The sequence below is a fragment of the Emys orbicularis genome, chromosome 1, assembly GCF_028017835.1.
Source record: "Emys orbicularis isolate rEmyOrb1 chromosome 1, rEmyOrb1.hap1, whole genome shotgun sequence".
NCBI classification, from domain to species: domain Eukaryota; kingdom Metazoa; phylum Chordata; order Testudines; family Emydidae; genus Emys; species Emys orbicularis.
Window position 1 is genome coordinate 266,691,452 of NC_088683.1, and position 21,605 is coordinate 266,713,056.

A 21,605-nucleotide genomic window follows, 5' to 3' on the forward strand; every position below is an offset into this window, starting at 1 on the left:
CAAGTAAAATTCACCTCCAGGGCTGTCTGTCAACAGCTACCCCAAAGGCATCATAAAATCCACAAACATGAATGCAACATTCTCTTTCTCTCATGAAGGAAGAAAGTTGAATTCTACACTGCCAGTTTCTCAAGGATGGAATCTGACTTTGTCCAGCTCAATGGCCATATGGCAACAGACGAGCATGACAGCACAATTGAGATCCTAGAAATAACATTGGAAGCATCCCCTCAGTATATTTAGAGAGTCCCACAACATCCTAATATCCCCTACACAATCATAATTTGGAGAATGTGGTCCCAATGTAGTGAGATGGGGAAAACCCCAAGAAATCAGTCTGAACTAATTTTGGGGGAGGACCACGTGCAGTAAGAACTCATGCTCAGATGTGAGGGAAGAGGACTCAACTTTATATAGTAATTATCACAGCAATACCTTTAATTTGCCAACTGACTAGCTAATTGCAGTGAAAATGTGAAACAATCAGCAAGTACTTTACCAATATATAATTAGAAATGGCTAATAGAACTGTGAGCTTTTTCTGCAAGGATGTACATTACAGGGATAATTGACATAATAGTGGTGGATCGATCCCTCATTCACTGATCTTAAACTTTTCTGCAACATTCCTTGGTTACGAGAGAAGGTTCCTTGTCCTATTAATGTAGTTTTCACTAGACTCGGCAAACCGGTCAATTAACTGTTCAAATAATGTCAAATTATCAGTCAATTGATTGCCTATAATTTGGCCATGGTCAAATATTGTAAAATATTGCAGCAAGAATACCCTGATGTAGGTGGCAGTCTATCTTTTGATGGCATCGTGGTGCCATTCTTTCATTTTTTAGATCTTAAGTTCATTGTTTTGCATTTTTCTGAGTTAAAATAACTCACTTAAGCAATTTAGGGCTTAAATAACAAAACAAAACAAAAACTTGTGGAACTCACATAACATCTGCTGATCATCATGCTGATGACTCTGCTCATATGTTATATCCCTTCCCTTTTCCCTGCTGGTGCATTGAGACCACAGCTCATCATGCTGGACAATACTGTCTTATTGTCTCCTTGTACTCCCCCATCCGTCTGTCTACATCCATCTGTTGTCTCTTGTCTTAAACTGTAAGCTCGCTGGGGCAGACACTGTCTTTTTGTTCTGTGTTTGTACAATTCCTAGCATAATGGGGCCCCAGGCACTACCAGAATAAACATAAGAAAATCAGCAATTTGCATTCCAAAGTTATCTAGGAGTTTGCTTCAGCTGTGTTCATGCCTCTTGTGTATTTGCTTTCCACCAAAATTCAGTAGATGAGATTACTGGAATAAAAACTGGTATCCAAAGCAGCACATGTAAGCTAATAATACATGATACTTTTGCAGATATCAATTTTTAAATTCAGATTTGTATTTACAATAGAAACTAGACTGAGTGTCACACTCGTTCAGACTGGGAATAGAAACATGCCATGTGATCTACATGCCTAAGCTAAACAACTTGAATTTAAAAACAATGACAAGAACTTGATTACAAATAAGCTACAGATCTAGAATTATTTGTTGAAGTTCATTAGCGAACAATGTTAGATAATGAATAACTTCAAGAAAACTCCAATTTCTCAGCAGATGATTCACAAATAGAAAAGGAGAAAAAATGTATTCATTACAAGTTATTCAACCAGCTTTATGCACAACTGTGTGCATGCATTTATAGAAAATGTATTGGGCAGTTGGGCTCCTATCATCATGGTAGGCTTGTGTTTTTGAAAAAATATATATATATATATATATATATATATATTTCTTTCTGCTTCAGATATGAACCCTAGAGTCTAAGAATAAAGCAATGAAGGTCAACTCCCTGAGTGAAAGACCTGGTGCCTAACTGGGCAAGTTCTTGCAATAAATACACGATGATATTCTTGTTACTTCAGTGTCACACATATATCAGATACCCGTTCCAGGTGCTAGGCAATCTGACAAATATTTAAAAAAACATAGTCCATAACTAAACAAAATGATAGGAGCAGGCCAGTGGCCAAACCCGCACAACACCAATCATAGCCAGTAAACAAAAGACATTACAAAACTAAAACATTCCTGCCTCAAGTCCCACAACCTACTCCAAATCCTTCCAATCTCAGCCAGCTCAAATGGCTGCTCAGCTGGTTGGGCTTTTCAGTGAATCTCAGAAATGAACAGACTCAGGCTATCTCCAGCCAAGAGATGGGGGAGAGTGAATTCAAAAGGAAAGAGGCGCTCAGGGAGAAAGCTCTCCTAGCAGCATCCTCTCTTTTACCATGAGGGGACTTCAGCTCATGCATTTCAGCTGATCACAACTGATGATGTCTCATGTTGAGAGCCAAACCCTCATTTAGGTCTTTATCAAAAACAGTATTTTAAACTCCACCCAGAAAGAAACAGGTAGGTGGTGCAGATCCTGGAACACCTCACAGAAGAATGCTCTGCTTAACATTTACACATATATGTGAGTTATTTGTGTGTCTAATTTAAACATGTGTGTATGTTATCTGTTTCCACAATTGCTCGGGCCGCCTTTGATAATCTGGGTCTATATGATGTTTAGCAAAGAGGGAGCTGTGTGGATGTAGCTTTATAACCAAGTCGTGGTCCTTCTCTTGTTCAAAGTGTAAGTCAGTTACTTTGTTTTTGTAGTTTCTCTCATCTCTCTCTCTCTCTCTCTCTCTGACACATTGGATCATGGCTCATTTCTGGTGTAAGACTTGATAATGACTCTCTATTGTTCAACACTTCCCTTTGCCCATCAATATCTCAATATCTGACAAGATGTAGGAGAGTGTTTCGCTACTGCATTGAAGAAAATACCAAAACATGACAATATAAACTGACTACATAGAACAAACCTAGGTCCAGTAACCAGATATCTTTCACAAAGAGAATTTCCACAACTCTGGGTTTTACTGTCATGTTTTAAGGTGCACCACTTGAAGAAAGAGGCAGAAACTAAAGGTTTTTGTATAAACAGAAAAGCAAAAGGAGAGAGAGTGCAGCTCTGATTACAAGAAAACCTAGTCTTTAATGAGAGCTTTGCCTGCACACAAACTGCCTCCCTTTTTAAAATTGAGCTCTCAGTCTTACCCTTAAGCAGCTGATTGAGGCTTCACCAAACAGTCCTGCCTTAATTTCTCTCCTGCCTATAGTCAAGTAACGAGTATCATATCAAACATGGATTAGATTCAGCTAAGATAATTCCTAGTACTTTTGCAGTCTATGTTATCTCCAGCAAAGGAATGACAATGCTTAGTCATTAGTTTAGTGCCAAAATGCCAAAATGAGTAAGAGAACTATCCCGTAAGTATAAAATTACACACATGTATGGGCTTAAATGTAAATTAAAATACTGGCAATGTTGGGCAAAAGTGTGAACTTGGCAACTCCTCCCACTGCCAGATTCACATAGAGATTTGTGAATGTTAATCAGCAGAATCTGATTTCAGTTCAGATTGCCTGCAAATGTCCACCAAAATTTTAAGGCTGTGCAGCTGGATCTTCAAGATAGTTGTATCTTCCCCTGTTTATCTACTTGGTAATTCCCACTGAGGTCAGCACGAATCATAAAACTTAAACAAAGGATAAAAAGAGTTACAACAGCTCAGAATGTAGAAGGGTTTTGGCTGGAGGTTCCATAGCCAAAATTACATGGCAAATGTTTTGTGATAGCAAGTTTTAATAATCAGTGTTAAAGCTCCTGTTTAAATTTCCAGAAGGGATGTTTGCAAATGCCTCCTTTGCATCTGACCAAAACAAAAAAAATCTAAGCCCCTCTCAGTGTAAATGTTGTTACCACATCCTTTTGATGAGTAAAACATCTGGCACAGCTGGAGTTTTCATCAATTTAAAATAGTTATGGATGAGCCAGAATACTAAAGAAAGCATTTTGAGTACACTTTAGAGGTAATTTAAAAGTCATAAAAATATTTTCACATAAATCCTTATAAAAAGTTTAAACTAGCATTGCATATCATGTCTAGCAATCTGCATACTACAGTTTAGGTTACATTTTCCCCACTGATTTTTCTGGATGAAGAAGTCATTCAGAACAGCTGGAGTCCATGTCAATTTCAAAGGAAAGACTCAGCCTGCTGACTCATTTTCATTGTATTATCTGAATTCCATTACACACACACATGCTGACGAATAGAATTTCACAGAAGTTTAGTATGTCTCTATAAGTATACCAAGCAATCTTTAAAACCATATTCTGTGAAGTTTTAACTAAACCATGTCAAATGTCATCACAATATACAAGGTAACACAGGAAGAACTTTAACCATTAAGGAAAATATCTTACCTGCATTAGAACAGATAATATCTTGAGAATTCTTACACATTTCATTGCTCTTCTTCCGTGTAAGGTTGCAAGTAGTTGGGTACTGACAAGAGTCACCATACCAGCCTTCATCACATTTGCATTTCCCACAGTCACACTTTCCATGGCCTAGGAATTTAAGGAAACAGTGTCAAAATCAGTTATCATTCTAACTCATCTTTTCTAATCTACTTTTTAAAAAAGCTACAGTTGCATCAAAAACGTTTAAAGTTGACATCCTTAACAGATTCTCTTTAAGTCACATTTGAACAATTATAAACATGACTGCTTTTCTAAAAGCTAGAAACAGTTTAAATTAACTTTGAAGAGAGATTTTAAATGTATGTAACTTTAGTTTCAGAGTACATTATTTTGATAGTCCTGAATGGCTATTTTAAAAAGGGATTACAGAATTAGACTACTAGTACATAAACAATATTTATAGCCTGAAAACCTTTTTTTTTTATTTAGTATTTTAATTGCTAACCATTATTATCTCAATAAAATGATAGCAAGAGCTTCTGATAGTGTTTAAAGACAATGGGATGTATATTTCATGAGTAGCATGAATATCATTGCTTGGTAGGTTAACACTGCAAGAGCTTCAAGGACCAATCCAACTGCTTCTTCCATCAATAGATGGTATGGTGTATATCAGCGGAGATCTGTACACTACATGTCTTTTGCAATATCTTGCAGAGCAAAGATATTCATGTGAACCATGAGCAAAGTGTGTCATTTCAACTACTTTTTCTTTATACAAGGTCCAATAGGTTTTTACAAATCCTTTAAATGTCTTAAAAGATTTCTGACTAGATCACTGACTGCACTGTTCATTTATGCTGCAGTTGAACCATTGTATTCCAAATTAATCGTTAAGCATAAATTACAGTCAGTTAATTTCCAGTTTCCTCTTTACACTTTTAGACTATGTATGATCTTGTATAAACTAGTCTATCAAGAACAACATATGGCTTCAAACAGTTGCACACAAAGGGCATCTATCTAATTGTCAGGTGAGCATTCTAAATGGGTCACTTAATTTCTCATCAATAAAATCTTACAACAGTTGATTTTAAATATGTCAATTTGTCTGCAGTTAGAAACAACAACATTAAAGTACAACACACCTTCTGCTAATATATGGGAATTTAAATAAGCTATTGTAAATAAATTGCTTTCATGATGTAAAACCAGTTTATTTGCTAATTAAATACATTTTGTATTTGCTGTCTCCGGTGGTCCAAAGACACAGTTCAATAATTAAAGGACATGTTAAAGAACATCATTATTCAGTTCTTTTTAAATAAACAAATAAATAAATCAAGTAAATAATATAAAAATATTTGTTAAAGACTTGTCTAATGACTTGTTCATATGATCTCTGTTTGCACATGAAAAAGGTGAATGCCAGCAGAAAGAGAGTAGGGGGCATAATATTTATATAACATTTTCCTGCTTCAGTGGTGGTTAATGGCATAACCCTCACTGGTAAAGGAAGATAAGCCCTAGTGGAGTTAAACCAAAACAAAATAAAACAAACAACTAAAAGCCATTTCCTTCTCCGTTTTAAAGAATACTCCGGACAGCAGCTAAGGCTTCTTCCATCCCAGCTTCCCTGATGATTTACTGGCTCAATCTCTGCTGGTAAAGAAAAGAAGCTCCAATAAAAAGGAGAAATACTTTTTTCGCTGTTGTTCCTTTAACTAAACAATACAGCAACTCAGTGGCAACTGCTGCATACTTTCCCTTACTTGGCCTGGCAGCAATCTCTCTCAGTCATCAGAGATAGACACGAATCAAAATACATTAGTGCACAAAGGAGAAAACTTAAAAGTGTGACTGTACATGTATATGCATGTCTCTTTTAGAAAAACAAACATTTGAAAATATTTTGATAATCACTCTTAAAAGTGAAAAAATCTGAGTGTGAAGTCCTTAAGTTAGCCTCTCTCTTTTTCTGTTTATTATGGGCCAGTTCGCCAGTCTGGGATCTAGACCAGAGTAAGAGGGGTAAGACTGTAAGAGTGTATTTGTAGATGCATGTCTCATTTATTGTACTTATTGTATTTGTTGAGCACTAACAGGACACAAAAATATAGTTCTCATTCCCAAGAGTTTACAGTCTAAAGATAGACACAGAATAGATTTGGTCTTTTGGTTAAGGCACCAAATTGGAATTCAGTAGATTGGGTTCATTTCCTGGTTCTGCCACAGACTGTCTGCATGACTTTGGGCAAGTCACTTAGATCCTCCTGTTGTAAAAGTGGAGATTAATAATACTCCTGTTTCTCATAAAGGTGTTGAGGTGATCCCGGCAATTACAGACCGGTAAGTCTAATGTCAGTACCGGGCAAATTAGTTGAAACAATAGTAAAGAATAAAATTGTCAGACACCTAGAAGAACATAAATTGTTGGGCAAAAGTCAACATGGTTTCTGTAAAGGGAAATCATGTCTTAATAATCTATTAGAGTTCTTTGAAGGGGGTCAACAAACATGTGGACAAGGGGGATCCAGTGGACATAGTGTACTTAGATTTCCAGAAAGCCTTTGACAACCCCCTGCTTGAAGCAGGACCAATCCCCAGACAGTTTTTACCCCTGTTCCCTAAATGGCCCCCTCAAGGATTGAATTCACAACCGTGGGTTTAGCAGGCCAATGCTCAAACCCCTGAGCTATCCCTCCCCCCTGCTATCTAGACAAGAAACTAAATCAATAAGGAACCATTAGGAAAGAGAGATAATAAGAACAAAAATATAATATAATGCCACTATATTAATCCCTGGGATGCATTCACCTTGAATACTGCATGCAGTTCTGGTCTCTCCAGCTAAAAAAAGATATATTAGAATTGGAAAAAATACATAGAAGGGCAACAAAAATGACTAGGGATATTGTACAGCTTCCATATGAGGAGAGATTTAAAAAAAAGGAGCCAGTTCAGCTTAGAAAAGAGATGACTCAGGGGGATATGATAGAGGTCTATAAAATAATAAATGGTGTGGAGAAAGTGAATAAAGAAGTGTTATTTACCCTTCACATAACATAAGAACTACCTGTGCAACTCATTGCCATGGGATGTTGTGAAGGGTAAAAGTATACGCGGGTTAAAAAAAGAATGAAGTTCAGGGAGGATAGGTCTATCAATGGCTATTAGTCAAGAAGGTCAGGGAGGCAATCTGAGGCTCTGGGTGCCCCTAAACCTCTGACAGCCAGCAGCTGAGACTGGACAATAGCGGATGGATCACTCGATAATTGCCCTGTTCTGTTCATTTTCTCAGAAGCATCAGGCACCGGCCACTGTCAGAAGACAGGATACTGGGCTAAATAGATGATTGGTCTGACCCAGTTTGGCCATTCTTATGTAAGGAATTGTGCTGTCTTTTAAATAATTTTTCATATATTTTTCTGAGGCACTCTCCATCAGGCACTGAGTTTAAAGCTGTACTTGAGAAGTTGACCTTGCAGTGCACCAAGTTCTTAAATAAAGCCCTTGGTTCACTAAGTAACTACATTAGATATATTGCCTCTGGTGGAATTTCAATTTACATTTCTAGGAATAACCTGCAGTGACAAGGGGGGGGGGGGGGAAATGTTATAGGCGTATTCTCCTGTTGGACATTTGAGATCCAGCTTATTCCAAGACAAATCATCTTCAAAACAAACAAACAAAAAACAATTCCCCAAAAATCTCCCAGCCTTTCAGATGGTGGTAATTTTTTCTGATTTTTTTTACTTCTAGGATTTCATTCACTTTTGATAACTAAAAACTTAGCCATTATTTGTGATAACACAGTCCAGAGCAGGGGTGGCCAACCTGTGGCTCCGGAGCCACACGCGGCTCTTCAGAAGTTAATATGTGGCTCCTTGTATAGGCACCGACTCCAGGGTTGGAGCTACAGGCGCCAACTTTCCAATGTGACAGGGTCTGCTCACTGCTCAACCCCTGGCTCTGCCACAGGCCCTGCCCCCAGTCCACCCCTTCCTGCCCCCTCCCCTGAGCCTGCCATGCCCTCGCTCCTCCTCCTCCCACGCAGAGCCTCCTGCATGCCACGAAACAACTGATCGGGAGGGAGGGGGAGGGGGAGGGGGAGGCGCTGGTGGGTGGGAGGCGCTGGGAGTTGGGGGGGAGCTGCTGACTTATTACTGTGGCTCTGGCAATGTACATTGATAAATTCTGGCTCCTTCTTAGGCTCAGGTTAAGAGATGAGCAAAAAAAAAATTATCTTAAATTTTTTTCCAGCAAAAAAATTCAGATTCAGTAACTAATTCGTGTTGGTTTTGTCATGTTGGTGCAGTCAAAAAAACAAAGACAATTAAAAAAACCAAACATTTTTGCTGCCAAATGTTCAAAATGAAACATTTCAATTTTTCAATTCAAAATGACTTTTTCCAACTTCTTATAATTTTATTAAAAAACAATCATGAGCATCTTAAAACGGTCAACATCTAAACAAACCATTTTGTTTGACCTAAAGCACTTATTCTTCCCTCTTTTTCAGAATTGCTAGCAAACAGGAATTCCATTATCCACATAGCTCTAGTCACCAGGGACTTTCCAAAGAACAAAAATGAATGCAGAAATTTTAGAAAAACAAACATTTGAAAATATTTTGATAATGGCTCTTCAAAATGAAAAAATCTGAGTGTGAAGTCCTTAAGTTAGCCTCTCTCTTTTTCTGGTTATTATGGGCCAGTTCGCCAGTCTGTGATCTAGACCAGTCGTCTCCAAAGTGGGGTGTGCAAGAGGATCCTTCAGGGTGCGTGGCAGGAGGAGCACCGCCGGCACAGCGCCACTTTTTTTTTTCCCCCCTCCCTCGGCAGTTCGGCCGAGAGTCCGAACAGCTTTTGGGTGCATGCTCAAAAACTTTTTACCGATGGGGATTTAGACCAGAGTAAGAGGGGGTAAGACATTTGGTGATGCCCCTGCAGCACCCAGGGAGGAAGTCTGAGTGCATGTCTACACTACAAAATAAAGTCAACTTTATGTAATTTGACCTCGAGCCTCCAAATTAATTAAGTCGATTGTGCATGACTACACCATGCTCATTGTGTAGGTGGAGTGCAATTCACAGTTGCTGCTGGCAGTCTCAGAGCAGCTGCACACGGTTGAGCACTGTTTCTGGTCACATGAAACAAGCTCTGACTGATGGGACCGCATCATTTTGCAGGTATGGGATGACGAGCAGTGGCTGCAGAACTTTCGAATGCAGGAGGACACTTTCCAGGAACTTTGTGCAGTGCTTTCCCATGCCCTGCAGTTCAGCAACACAAAAATGAGACCTGCTCTGACAGTGGAGAAGCAAGTGGCGATCGCTGTATGGAAGTTTGCAATGCCAGACAGTTACCGGTCAGTGGGGAATCAATTCGGAGTAGGTAAATCAACGGTGTGTAACCTGCGGCCCGCGGGCTGTACGCAGCCCGTCAGGGTAATCCGCTGGTGGGCCACAAGACAGTGTTTACATTGACCGTCCACAGACACGGCCGCCTGCAGCTCCCAGTGGCCGCAGTTCACCGTTCCCGGCTAATGGGAGCTGCGGGAAGCGGCGTGGGCCACAGGGACATGCTGGAGGGAGGTTGTGAGCCAGGCGATGCTGACTGGCTGTTCAGCAGGGGCTGCAGAGGGACTCTACCCTCCTGCGTCTATTCCTGCAGCTCAACCAGACACCTCAACATGACTGATTGGTCCCTCATAATCCGAAGCATCTCATCCCGCATGCCACGCTTATGCTCCTGGGATACTTTCCTGCTCTCCATGTCCACGTCTAATTTCTCAGTCAGTGAAATCCTCCAGGCTCTGAGCTGTGTGTCAGCTATCCCTGAGGTGTTCATTATCTTGGTGAACATGTCCTCCCGCGTCCTCTTTCTCCTTCTTCTAATCAGTGAAGGTCCCTGTACAGGTGTTGATAACACAGCGAAGGACACATTTCCCAGCTTTAAGGCATGGAAAAGAACAAAGCAACCATTGTAAATGCATACAACGTTTCCAGAGCAAGGCTGTTTTTATAAAAACAAAAACAAAATTCAAACCCCTTATTACGCTAGGTGCAAGCCATAACATAATCAGAATCCCTACCCATTCAATGAGCTGTTTTGCTGTTCCAGCCATGGTGAGTAGGCCCCTTGAGTCAGGGGTGACTGAACCTTTCCTGAAGTTTGTGGCAGACTTATGTCGGGAGCATAGGTAGCTAGTTGAACAACAGCCCTTCCCCCTAGCAACATGGGATGTTGTTTAAGAACAGGGGGCAGGGAGCGTTTTCTCTCCCAAATTGCGAAATTTCACATTGGGGGGCCTCCGAAAGAGTGGGAGAAAAACACAGGAAGCCCACCCCCAGTCTGGTATCAACTACATGCCGATCCATGCCAAGCACATTAAAGGCAGCGTGGTTTGGCGATCTGGAATTCGTGCGGGGTGGGGGTCTACATGCTCTATTGTTTGTTGTATGAGCACTTTTAATGAAAACTTCCCCTGTTTCTTCTAGGTGACCCTATGTGATATCAGTCTCCTGAGGGTAACAGAGGTGGAAAGGGAGGAGATGCTGCAAGGTCTGGGTATAGACTTGGTCCTTATGCTGCTATGCTGTGTACTGCAATGAAGTCAGCAGAATTAATTCAGGAGTTGCATGGGAAAGTGTCCTACCATAGTGGAAGAAATAAGGCTGCCCTCCCCAGAAACCTTCTGCAAAGAATTGCAGAGTACCTCCATGAAAGTTTCCTAGAGATCTCCATGGAGGATTCCCGGGCTACCCCGGTCCACATAAACAGTCTTTTCCGGGGGCCACCCTCTGCATAGCTGGAGCGGCCTCTTGGAAGTAGAGACCCACAGCACCTCACTTTGTCTTCACAGTAAACTTGCAATAAAACAGAATTTGTGTGCCCGCTAAAGTTTAACTGGAATTTGATTGGAACTTTATACTCACCAGAGGTGCCTTCCTCGGCATTACAGTCAGCCACCATGATGTCCTGCAACCCACAGGGCTCCAAGGTTAAAAATATTTCCTGGCTCTCGGGGAGAATGGATCCACCGCTCGTCTGCCTCCCATTCTCCTCCTCCTCTTCCTCATCCACCATATTGTCCTCCTTGTTGTCCCTAGACTCACACATTTGAGTGGTGTCCACATTGCTTTTGGGGGTACTGGTAGGGTCACCCCTGAGAATCGCATGCAGCTCATTGTAGAACCGGCATGTGTGGGGGTCAGAACCAGAACTACTGTTTGCCTCCCTTGTCTTCGGGTACACTTTGCGAAGTTCTTTTATTTTCACACGGCACTGCTCTGTGTCCCTCGTGTAGCCCTTCTCGCCCATGACCCCACGCGATCTTGGCATAGATGTCAGCATTGCTTCTGCTGGTTAGGAGCTCTGCCTGCATAGACTCTTCTCCCCATACAACAATAAGATCCACCACCTCCTGTGCAGGCTAGGCTGGAGCACGTTTGGGGCATGGAGTCTCCATGATCAGCTGTGCTGGTGTGCTCCCAGTGTTAATCAAACAGGAAATGGGAATTCAAAAGTTCCTGGGGCTGTAGCAGGGGAGGTGCTGTTTGCTATGTACCTGGCTGCAGTGCAGCGGAGTTGAGAACGATATCCAGAGTGGTCACAGATGAACAGTGTGGGACACCACCGGGAGGCCAATTAAGTTGAATTACACAACGCTGTGTCTGAACTACCTCACTGTTGACCCCTGAAAATTGAATTAAGCGCTACGCCTCTCGCAGAGGTGGAATACAGAAGTCGACATTAGAGGCAACTTAGGTCAGTGTAAAGCAGCCAGTAGTGTAGACGAATACATTAACAGGTCAATTTAAGGTGGCTTCTGTCGACCTTACTCTGTAGTGTAGTCCAGGCCTGAGAGTCACAATCTCTTGCTGCTCCAGGTGAAATGCAGCTTTTGCCTTTTCTTTTCAGCCATGTTTTAAAGACTTAATTTTCTCCACTAAAGCTATGCAAAATGTATTTTAACAGGCTAAAACACTAAGGGAAAGCGACATTAAATTGATCGGTTAAAAATGATTGAGAAGGTTGTCTTTTTATTACAGTAAATAATTAATATTATTAATTATTATTATTAATCCAGGATGGTTTGTTCCTGACATATGGAGTCCTTTAATTTTAAGACACCTAAAATTAGGGGAATTCAGACACTTGAAGCCAGCACAGAGTGATAGGGACTAGAAATTCATATCTTCAAACAGCTCAGTGGCATACATCAAGTGACACAGCAGTCCTAGTGTCTAATGGATGGGCAATAACAACAATAATAAATAACCACCATTATAAATAGCATTAGTTGTTAACTCTATTAGCAGTATTAACAGAGGCACTGAGGATTAAACAGGAATGGAAGCTGAATTACCTTCTTTCTGCTATACCGGGGCGGGGAAGCCTACAACCTGCTTCATTTCATCCGGCCCACAGCAAGTCACCATGCCATGGGCCGGAAGCCCTGGGCCTCGGTGCCCCCATGCGGGGCTGGAGCCGCGAGTGCCGGCTCACCCTGCTGCGGGGGGAAGCTGAGGTTGCCAGGCTGTTAAAAGTCCAGTCGGCTCCATGCAGCTCCCAGAAGTGACCGGCATGTCCCTGCAGCCCCTAGGAGCAGGGGCAATCAGGGAAGCTCTGTGCACTGCCCCCGCCCCCAGAGCTGGCTCCGTAGCTTCCATTGGCCAGGAATCGCGGCCAATGGGAGCTGCGGGGGCGGCGCCTGCAGGCGCAGGAAGTGCACACCTTGCAGAGCTCCCTGGCCCCTCCATTTCGGGGCTGAACATGGCGGCCACTTCTGGGAGCAGCAAGGAGCCAGGGCAGGCAGGGAGCCTGCCTTAGCTCTGCTGCACTGCCGACTGGGAGCCGCCTGAGTTAAGTGCTGCCCAGATGGAGCCCGCACCCCGAATGCCCAGCCCCAGGTTGGAACCCCACCCCCCACTCTAACTCCCTCCCAGACTCCACACCCCCACTCGTACTCCAACCCCCTGCCCCAGGTCGGAACCCCCTCCCACACCCAAACTCCCTCCCGGAGCCCGGACCCCAAACCTCCTCCTGCACCCCAACCCCTGCCCCAGCCCTGATCCCGCTCCTGCACTCCAAACCCCTTGGCCCCAGGCCAGAGCCCCCTCCTGCATCCCAAACCCCTCATCCCCAGCCCCACCCCAGAGCCTGCACCCCCAGCCGGAGTCTTCACCCCCTCCTGCACCCCAACCCCCTTCCCCAGCCTGGAGCCCTCTCCCACACCCTGAACCCCTCATTTCTGGCCCCACCCCAGAGCCTAGGGGAAGCTCCGAGCCTCTGCGCCCCCCCCCCCCCCACAGGGCTGTGTGTGGCCTGCAACTGATTTTTTCTGTGGGTCAGTGGCCCGATAGAAAAAAAGTTCCCCACCCCTGTGCTATACCATTCAATAAAGCTTCAAATGAAGAATCAGTCAGAACAAATCTAAAAATATTAAGACATGCCCTCAGAAAATAAATTCAAAAATCAGTACTGCCAATGTTATTTTGTTATCAGATTTTAAACTGTTATGACAGTTAGATGACAGAAAAGTTAAATGATCGTGTTTATATATAATATACTTCTATACACACATTCATACATACACACACATATAAAATACACACATATAACTATATCATCTAAATATTTCTTACAAGTGATATCCCTTTTATTCATCATATTGCTGTAAGGAGTAAATACTTTGCTAGTTTCTATATAAACTATGGTCAGTGTGATTGATAGCAGCAATTTCAAAATCACCTAATCACATACCACTATACAAAATTATTTCACTTGAAAAGATCATTGTTCTAGAAGAGGCAGCCCTTGTTACATATTAGCTGTTAACAAATAATATTATTTTAAGAAACTGCTTAAGGCTAACTATCAATGCTGTACATTGTACATAACGTATAATTCTCTTTTTAGGGGAAAATGTCCAGTATTTGTTGTTTTATTATAGTAATAGCAGAAGGAAGACCTGGATCACATAATATATTATAAATCAGTAGCTTTAGAAACAGTAACACACTAAAAAGTCAAATTACTGATAAAAAAAAGTCAAAATGTTGCCCTCTGGAGGATATTTCTGACATTAAAAATATTGTACAAGGTTGGTAGAAACAAAACTTCATCATTGTAGTATAAAACTATCAGAATTTGCATAATATATTGTCTTACTTAGTTTCCTTAAATGAGTGCAAATAAAGGAGGAATGGTTTTCACAATTGAGATTTTAATTATCCTCTTTTTATCCCAAAAGACTCAGATACATCTGTATGTAGAGATAGAATAGCACATAATGCATAATTTTACATTTAGCTTGGGAGTATTAAAAATATAGTTACCATGAACTGAAGGTTTTATTTCAACTGCACAGACTGGATATTTTAAATTACAGCAAATTTTATTTTTTTTAAATACATAAATAAATGTATTTTTAAAATATTTTTAACACCAAGGTATTTGTCAGCATCATAAATAAATTGGGAAGTTTGAGATTGAAACATATTTCCAACCAACCTACATGTCCTCCCAAATAAATTCATATTACCCCTGCCCTAATAAATTCTTCCCAAAAATCAGGGACCTTTTTGCAGGGCTACTCTTCAGCTTCTGCTCCAGGCTGCAGGGGCAGGACTGCTGGGAACATACCCACTCTCCCTTCAGCACAGACAGGGCAACTGGGATCCTCATAGCCCCTCTCAGGTCTATAAGCGTGGTAGGGCTGTGGGGTCCTTCACTCTCCTCTCAGGCTTGCAGGAGTGGTAGAGAGAATGACCATGAGCAACTTCCCCTCTCCTTCAGACCTGCAAGGGGAGCAGGTACTTCCCCACCCTTCCCAGGCCTGTTGGGGAAAGGAAGCTGGGCAGAGCAAAAAGGATGTTCACCCCTCCTCTCAGGCTTTGGGGGACAGGGAACTCAGATACTTGGCTCTAGTAAGGGAGGGCCACTAGGGTCTACATATTGATAAGTGGGGAGTGAGTTAACAGGGCTGTCCCATTTTACATTCATGCCCTCAGGCATTAGAAGGGTGTGTGTCTGTAAGGGGCCATCTAATCATCACATTTCCAGTCTGATGGGTATATGTTTCTTCTCTAAGCAAAGTGTGGACTCAGACTGCAGCAGAGAACGAGTCGAGAGTACAGAACAGAGTTCCTGTTCCCAGGGACACCCGGGGGGGGGGGGGGGCAAGTGGGGCAATTTGCCCCAGGCCCCGGGCCCCACAGGGCCCCCCCGAGAATATAGTATTCTATAGTATTGCAACTTTTTTTTTATGGAAGGGGCCCCCGAAATTGCTTTGCCCCAGGCCCCCTGAATCCTCTGGGTGGCCCTGCCTGTTCCCAGCATGGAAGACATTTCTTTTGGCTTTGACTGAAATGCCTTCCTTCCTCTCTTTGGCACCTCCAAGGCTCTGTATGGGATGGGTAGTCTGCTCACCAGACTGCTCCAGCTCTGCTCGGGGCTGGTGGGGAATTGGGACCAACAGCAATGGCTGGCTGGAGGCAGGAGTGAAAAGGAAGCAACTTTCTCATCAATTCCTTGTTTGCACCTGGCTTCTGCAAGCTTGAAAAAGTGCCTTAGAATCAGGAGTGTTAGGATATGTCTGCACTGCAAATGGGGATAACAATTGCAGTGTAGATGCTTGGGCTCAGTCCAGAGCCCAGGCTCTGACGCCCAGCAAGTTGGGGTGGAGGGATATCTACATTGCAATTTTTATCCCCATAGTGCAAGCCCCGCAAGCCCAAGTCAGTTGACCTGGGCTCTGAGACTCTCTGCCACATTTTTTCCCTTCAGTATAGACTTACCTTGAGATATCAAAACAGAGTTTTCAAATGCTGAAGCATACACAGCTTGAGTTCTGCTATGGCTTTACGTGGCCACTTCCCTGACAGAGGGTTGAAGAAGTGCACCACACCAGCAGCAGTGGCTGAACGTATTCTGCCTGCCGTGCTTTTGCTGAGCATGCTCAGGAGCAGTTCTTCCACTGCCTTTTTGGAGGAACAAGATGCACTGCCAAGTGCCAGCCTAGAATTTCCAATCTGTGACTAGAGGAAGAAGTCCATGGCATCACCCTCACTTCATACAGTCTTGCTCTACTGGGACATGTGATGTCACTGAGTGCACTAACTCTCTGCATCTGGGGTTCAAGAAGCACAAGCACCAGGATTCTGGCTGTCACCATACAGTTGCCCAAAGGCAGAGAAAGGTTTCCCTGCACTTTCTCCCTATTTTTACCTGCACACCATGCAAGAGCAGCCAAAATCTGGCTTCCAAACACCAAGCACTACACTTTGCCAACTTTGCTTTCTACTGCCATAAGAGTAAAACATGAGAAACTCAATGTGTGTGTGCATGTGCAGACCCTGGCATGCAGAACTTTATGCACAGAACTTTACATAGGCTTCAGAATGGAAATTGGTAATGAAACTTTCAACTCCCAGTAACCAGTTTTGACAACTGAGGCTTGCCACCTCTTGATGGATATTTGTTACCACCTCCTGATGGATTTTATAGTTTCATAGAGTTTAAGGCCAGAAGGGACCAGCAGATCATAGATTCATAGATTCCAAGGCCAGGAGGGACGATTGTGATCATCTATTCTGATCTCCTGTATAACACAGGCCATAGAACTTCCCCAAAATAATTCCCAGAGCACATCTTTTAGAAAAACATCCTATCTTGATTAAAAAACTGCAAGTAATGGAGAATCCACCACAACATTTGGCAAATTGTTCCGATGGTTAATTATGCTCACGGTTATCAGTGTGATATAATGTGATCTAGTCTGATCTCCTGAATATCAAAGGCCATTACATTTCACACAGTTACGCCTACATTGAGCCCAATAACTTGAGTAAAACTAAGACTAATGTGATCAATTCACCTCTCACACCTTCTCTTTGATAAGCTGAATAGGTTGAGCTCCTTAAGCCTCACATCATAAAGCTTCTTTTCCCTAGATCATCTTTGTGGCCCTCTTTTTAAAGTCCCACCAGTATTTCCACATCCTTCTTGAAGTGTGGACACCAGAACTGGCCACAGTATTCTTGTAGTAGTCTTACCAACGTTGTGTACAGAAATAAGATCACATCCCTACTTCTACTCCAGTCAATATTCATGACACATACCTACAACAGAAAGACAAACACATTCCCCACCTGAGTCTTATACCCATCTGTCATAAACAGACAGTTAAGGGTTAATGCCTCTTTTACCTGTAAAGGGTTAAGAAGTTCACCTATCCTAGCTGACGCCTGACCAGAGGAACCAATGGGGGGGACAAGATGTTTCAAAAGGAAGGAGGGAAGTTCCCTTTGTCTAAGTCAGTTTCAGTTTTGGCCGGAGTGGAAAAGATTAAGGAATCAGCCTCTTATCAGAGTAGTGAGTATTAGAAAAGGAATAAATAGGTTTATGTTTATTTTCTTTTGTAACTTGTCTTGTGCAATTAGAGGAATAATCAAATTGGGATTTCTTTTGTATATCTAAGGTTTTGCCCAGGGGAACATCCTCTGTGTTTTGAATCTGTTGTCTGTGAGAGTAGCTTGTATGCTAATCTCTCAGAGGTTTTTCTGTCACCTTTCTTTCTTTAATTAAAAGTCTTATTTTTAAGAACCTGATTGATTTTTTCCTTAGTTAAGATCCAAGGGGGTTGGATCTGGACTCACCAGGAATTGGTGGGGGAAAGAGGGGGGGGGGAATGAGTAATTCCTCCTTGTTTTAAGATCCAAGGGTTTGGATCTGTGTTCACCAGGGAATTGGTGGAGGAGTCTCTCAAGGCTACCCAGGGAAGAGTTATAGTACTTGGGAGGGAAAGATTTTGGGGGGGAAGACAGAGTTTCCCAAATGACTCAAATATTTGGGTGGTGGCAGCAAAACTAGATCTAAGCTGGTAATTCAACTTAGGGGTTCTCATGCAGGTCCCCACATCTGTACCCTAAAGTTCAGAGTGGGGGTGAAACCTATGACACCATCACCACTGTTGTTAGAGTTATGGTTGTACTTTCCGTTTTTGTTTGGAATTTGGAGCTTTGTGAATATGTTCTGTGGGTGAACATGCATTACATTTGACATTTCTGCTTGGATGTTAATTAAATGATGATCTAATCGTTCACTTCCTGGGGAGGGAGAGTTTGAAGTGGTTTTGGTAGTAATCTTAACATATAGGACAGCAAATGTAACTGTCTCACAAGGGAGTTTTAGTTTATGGATTTCCCAGGTTTTTTGGGGGAAAAAAGTTATGGAGAAAATTATGTTATTACTACAGCTGGTTGAATGTTTTCTGACACAACACTTGTCCATCAGAAAATTCAAATTTGTCAAAACTGAAACATTCATGGGAACATGTTGATTTCGATAAAATTTCTTTTTGAAAGAAATCAAGATGAAGCATGTCTTTAAGGTTGAAACATTCTGTTTCATCCTTACTGGAATGTAACATTTTGATTTTGAAACAATGTTTTGTTTTATAATTTACTTTATTTTGTATTTTATAAAATATGATATAAAAATGAAAAACAAATACAACGAATACAAATTCAAATTGAATATAATTTAAAATAAAGAAATTAAAATACATTCAAAATCTAAACACAATTTTTGATTGATCAGAAACAAAATACTAAATCAAAAATTCATTTAACAAGAAATTTAATTTTTTTCCCTTTTCGTTCAGATTCTGAATAAAAACAAATTTTGAAATTTTTTGAATTTCCCATGGAACATAAATTCCAAATTTTGCCCAGTTCTAGTTATGACAGATGGAAGACACAAATATATGTGGATTAGACACAGCACTGTAAATGATCTGAGGCCTAGTGGCCTTTTAGAACTTTGAGCCCATTTCCACACAGTATTGCCCTTTCTCCTGCTGCAGCTGCAGAAACAATACAACTGCAGCATACAAATGAACTAGAGAGGAATGCCAATGACTGGTTGAATTACTTCTGATGTCACGATAACACTACTTCAGAATACCCTGGCCCTAAGTATAATCAAAATAATTAGAGACAATATTGTTAATAAATTTGCTTAATTACATCTTAGTTTCTTCAAATGTAGCCTATTCAACAGAGAGAATGAGAATTTTTGGTTCTCTGGGAACAGTGGTTCTTCAGATAGACAGTCTACAAAGGAAACAGTAATCCCAAAAATCTTATTAAAGTACTTTTAAATTTTATCCCACAAACTATTTAAGCAGATTTACTTGTAAATCCTCAGAAAATCTTTACTCACCAATTATTATGTTCTGTAAATTTGGGGAAGATCCTTTGAATTCTTCATTTAAAAAAAAAAACCCCAAAGAGGTTTAATTACAAATCTCACTAACTATGCAGCCACTCTGGCATCCCCATAATAAGAAATAACAAATATAGGATTTGAAAACTAAGTGGAAGAGAAGGAAAAATCTCTCTCTCACACACACACAGAGACACACAAACACACACACTTTTTATACTTGTCTCTCAAAAGCACTTATTTTTTTCCCTCCAGTACTTATACCTCACAAGATATAAAATGTAATCAAGTTGGAAAATACTGTCAATAAGTTACATTTCTGTTTTTTGTCTCTGGGACTTGAATTCAAATCTTCTCCAAAGTGAAGTTACTAAACTGTAATAAAAATCAATTGGATATTCTGAATGACTAGGAATCCAGAAAGCTATACTAAATTGATTCAACTCCAGTTTCTTACACTGGAGGTGGCACAAGTTGATACAATTTTAAATGTGATTCATGCTGTTTAGACAGATGACATAAATATCTCAGGAAGACAGAGATAAATTAGCTTTATCCATCAAAACAGTTTAGAGTCAAGGCTTGAGTTAATAATTCAATGGTTCTGTAAAAGATCTTTTACCTTATTAATGAATGATTTCTAATTTTTAAAGGTTATTTTTAAACAGCTTGAAGTAGGAAGTTCTTTTAGCAGACAAGGCTACTTTTAAAATGTTTTTTTGGCAGGGGAGTATATACTTTTTCTTACTGCACAATGTACACATATTCCCACACAGTAAAAATAAATTACACCCTTAGGCCCAAATAATCCCTTTTCATCAAGCAACCTGTAGAAGGGGGAAAGAAAGGGGGCAACTTTACATCTGTCACTGTGTAGAGAACCTAATACTGCTCCCTTATGAGGCAAAGAGATGAATGGCCTCAGAGGGCACAGACATGGGTAGTGGGTATCAAAGGCCAGGGCAGGCTAAACCCCCCTTGACCCAGACTTGCCCATGTTCCACCCCGAAGCCCCGCCCTTTCTCCCCCTCTACCCAGAAGCTGGCGGGGGCTCACTCAGCTTCAGCTGGCCTGGACCCACTGGCGGCCAGGGGTGGCCCGGAGTGGCTCTGCTGCCAGCCCGATGCGGCTCTGGTGTCAGCCCGATGCTGGTGCCAACTGGTGACTTGACCTGGTGCTGGGGCCAGCGCTGGGGGTACCAGCCAGCGTGGCTAGAGTGGGCAGACCAGCACTGCGGGGGGGAGGCCAGTGTGTCTCGGGCAAGCGGGATGGGACCCCTTTACCTGCAGGGGGGCTCAGGGCTCCAGCGGGTGTGGGGGGTGGAGCCTCAAATTAAAGGGGCTGATTGGCTCTCCAGTCTGCATGCTGTGCATCACCTCTTTCTTCATGAGTGCAGGGTAAAAGCTACAGATCAAAAAACTATACAACTAAGGGTATGTCTACACTTACTTCCTGGTTCGGCGGCAGGCAATCGATCTTCTGGGATCGATTTATCGCGTCTTGTCTAGACGCGATAAATCGATCCCGGAAGTGCTCGCCGTCGACGCCGGTACTCCAGCTCGGCGAGAGGAGTACGCGGCATCGACGGGGGAGCCTGCCTGCCGCGTCTGGACCCACGGTAAGTTTGGACTAAGGTACTTCGAATTCAGCTACGTTATTAACGTAGCTGAATTTGCGTACCTTAGTCCGAAGTGGGGGGTTAGTGTGGACCAGGCCTCAGAGTAGTATTAATTTCCAAGCGGTGTTGCTCAATATTCTGCATGTCTGTAACTGGATCATGCTGCCTAAACTACTCCCTGACTCCATCCCACCATCTAGCCAGCCACAACACACATTCTCTACACCCCAATATCATTTGGAGCTCTAAGGTACCCATGTATACAGATGTGTTGTTGAGGACTTACAAGGCTTAGGGAAGAATTCTGTGGCTGCTCTGCTTTCCTACTTCTGTGATTTTTTTACCCCTTCAATATTCTTACTGCACCTTGATCCTCTTGATGCCCTGGGTTAAAGGGGAGATTAGGACCCTAAGCATTAAA

General features: G+C 42.1%; 1 protein-coding gene across 1 annotated transcript in view; it reads right to left on the reverse strand.

The window, feature by feature from the left end:
- The window catches only part of ITGBL1 (integrin subunit beta like 1), a 220,161-nt gene that overhangs the window by 102,359 nt on the left and 96,197 nt on the right, over positions 1–21,605 (reverse strand). Inside the window, exon 3 of the mRNA XM_065422173.1 lies at positions 4,331–4,477. Coding sequence (XP_065278245.1) covers positions 4,331–4,477 — 147 coding nt within the window. The remainder of the gene's footprint in view (positions 1–4,330; positions 4,478–21,605) is intronic.